Source organism: Arachis hypogaea, chromosome 5 (genome assembly GCF_003086295.3).
Source record: "Arachis hypogaea cultivar Tifrunner chromosome 5, arahy.Tifrunner.gnm2.J5K5, whole genome shotgun sequence".
NCBI lineage: Eukaryota > Viridiplantae > Streptophyta > Magnoliopsida > Fabales > Fabaceae > Arachis > Arachis hypogaea.
In genome coordinates, this window is record NC_092040.1 from 32,015,082 (window position 1) to 32,017,913 (window position 2,832).

At 36.7% G+C, this 2,832-nt stretch overlaps 1 protein-coding gene across 1 annotated transcript; it reads left to right on the forward strand.

Annotated features, from left to right (window-relative positions):
• The first annotated feature begins 1,618 nt into the window (after positions 1-1,618).
• LOC112803392 (dehydrodolichyl diphosphate synthase CPT3-like) lies at positions 1,619-2,551 on the forward strand. The gene has a single exon (XM_025846891.2). It carries the CDS (start codon positions 1,988-1,990, stop codon positions 2,549-2,551), a length of 564 nt encoding a protein of 187 aa, XP_025702676.2. The 5' UTR covers positions 1,619-1,987.
• Positions 2,552-2,832: the final 281 nt, after the last annotated feature.

Genomic DNA, 2,832 nt, shown 5'->3' on the forward strand with positions numbered 1-2,832 from the left:
AGAGCTTTCCATCAATATATAATAGTCCATACTTTGTTCGAGTTAAGATGACGCAAACTGGCATTCAACGCCAGTTCCATGCTGCATTCTGGAGTCAAACACCAGAAACACGTCACAAACCAGAGTTAAACGCCAAAAACACGTTACAACCTAGCGTTTAACTCCAAGAGAAGCCTCTGCACGTGTAAATCTCAAGCTCAGCCCAAGCACACATCAAAGTGGGCCCCGAAAGTGGATTTCTGCATTTAGACTTATTTTTGTAAACCCTAGTAGCTAGTTTAGTATAAATAGGACTTTTTACTATTATACTAGTGTCCAATCTCTGGATTATCTTTTGATCCTTTGATCACGTTTGGGGGCTGGCCATTCGGCCATGCCTGGACCTTCACTTATGTATTTTCAGCGGTGGAGTTTCTACACACCATAGATTAAGGGTGTGGAGCTTTGCTGTACCTCGAGTTTTAATGTAATTACTACTATTTTCTATTCAATTCAGTTTATTCCTATTCTAAGATATTCGTTGCACTTCAACATGATGAATGTGATGATCCGTGACACTCAACATCATTCTCACCTATGAGCGTGTGCTTGACAACCACTTCCGTTCTACCTTAGAAAGAACGAGTATCTCTTGGGTTCCTTAATCAGAATCTTCGTGGTATAAGCTAGAACTGTTGGCGGCATTCATGAGAATCTGGAAAGTCTAAACTTTGTCTGTGGTATTCTGAGTAGGATTCAGGGATTGAATGACTGTGACGAGCTTCAAACTCGCGATTGTTGGGCGTGATGACAAACGCAAAAGAATTAATGGATTCTATTCCGACATGATTGAGAACCGACAGATGATTAGCCGTGCTGTGACAAGAGCATTTGGACCTTTTTCACTGAGAGGATGTGATGTAGCCATTGACAACAGTGATGCCCTACATACAGCTTGCCATAGAAAGGAGTAAGAAGGATTGGATGAAAGCAGTAGGAAAACAGAGATTCAGAAGGAACACAGCATCTCCATACACTTATCTGAAATTCCCACCAATGATTTACATAAGTATTTCTATCTTTATTTTATGCTTTAAATTATTATTATTTTCGAACACCATTATAAACCATTTGAATCCACCTAACTGAGATTTACAAGATGACTATAGCTTGCTTCATACCAACAATCTTCGTGGGATTGACCCTTACTCACGTAAGGTTTATTACTTGGACGACCCAGTGCACTTGCTGGTTAGTTGTGCGAAGTTGTGATAAAGTGTGATTCATGTTTGAGAGCACCAAGTCATTGGAGCCATTGTTGATGATCACAATTTACGCGCACCAGCCGTCTAACCCAGCTCCTCTTCGGCTCTTCATCTTCGTTGGCTTCTCGGCACTGACCCAGGTTAGTGGCTTCTCTTCTTCATCTTCACTTTGGTAGTCTTCTTCAATTTTTGCTCCATTTCTGATTTTTCTTCAAGTCTGCTTAAATTTTTGTTCAACTCTGCTTCAATTTTTGTTCAAGTCTGCTTCGGTCTTGGTTCAAGTCTTCTTCAATTTGTTGAAGTTTTGATGGTCCTTGAAGTTTGGTTCTGAATGTTTTGTTACTCTGTTTTCTAATTGCCGTGAATGTTTGAAATTTTGTTACTCTGAAAGTTTGGTTCTGGATCTGTTACTCTGATGGTTTGAAGTTTGCTGTGAATGTTTGAAGTTTTGTTACTCTGATGGTTCTTTTAATTTTTCTCTGGTTACTGATGGCTTTGTTTAGTTTCTAAATGCTCGGTTCTTCTTTTTACTTTTGTTGCTGCTTCTTTTTTCTTTCTTCTTTTGTTTCTTACTGATTTTCTGTATTGCATTTATGTTTGACATTGTTATTGCTTTAGCTGTTGAGCTTGTATCTTGATAATGTGATTATGTTGCTTTAACCCTTTCTAATGCTAACTTATAACAAAGTTTTCTTCTGGCAGGTTTATCTTAGACACTTTGAGTTGCATTGCGGAATACATCCATGCACAAAGATACTGGAGGTATTACAAGCAACCTACTTGGAGGTTTATCCAGCTGTCTTAGGAAATGCATATTCGGCATATTATCTATGGGTCCTGTGCCACATCATATTGCTTTTATCATGGACGGGAATCGAAGGTTTGCAAAGAAGAGTAACTTGGCTGAAGAGATTGGTCATAAGGCTGGATTTTCATCTCTCATTTCCATGCTTAGGTATTATTATGAATTAGGAGTGAAGTATGTAACTGTCTATGCATTCAGCATCGATAACTTCAAAAGAAAGCCCAAAGAAGTGCAATCCTTGATGGAATTGATGCGAGAAAAGATTGAGGAGTTGCTTCAAGATGAAAGCATTATCAATGAATACGGTGTTAAACTACATTTTATTGGAAACTTGCAGTTATTGGCTGAACCTGTGAGGATTTCAATGGAAAAGGCAATGAAGGTCACTGTCCACAACAAACAGAAAGTATTGTTAGTTTGTGTAGCCTTAACTACCTCATTTTTTGGTGCCATTCCTTTTATACTATTTAACTTGAGTTTGTATATTAATAAGATTATATGAATTTGATTGATGACATTTAATGTAGTTTTTTAAATTTGAAAACTATTTTAATATTTATATTATACTATAATTATATTTTAGGATGTTTATTTATAATTTATTTATTATTTTATTTTAAAATAATTTTTCTGATTAAACTATCGGTTAGACCGATTGGACCAATAAACTAATAAATCAGTAATTAGAATGGTTTGATGACCGGTCCGTTTTTCCGAACTTTGGCCATGAAACGCTAAAAAATAAATACTGATTACTATGATACGTTAACAAATAAATACGTA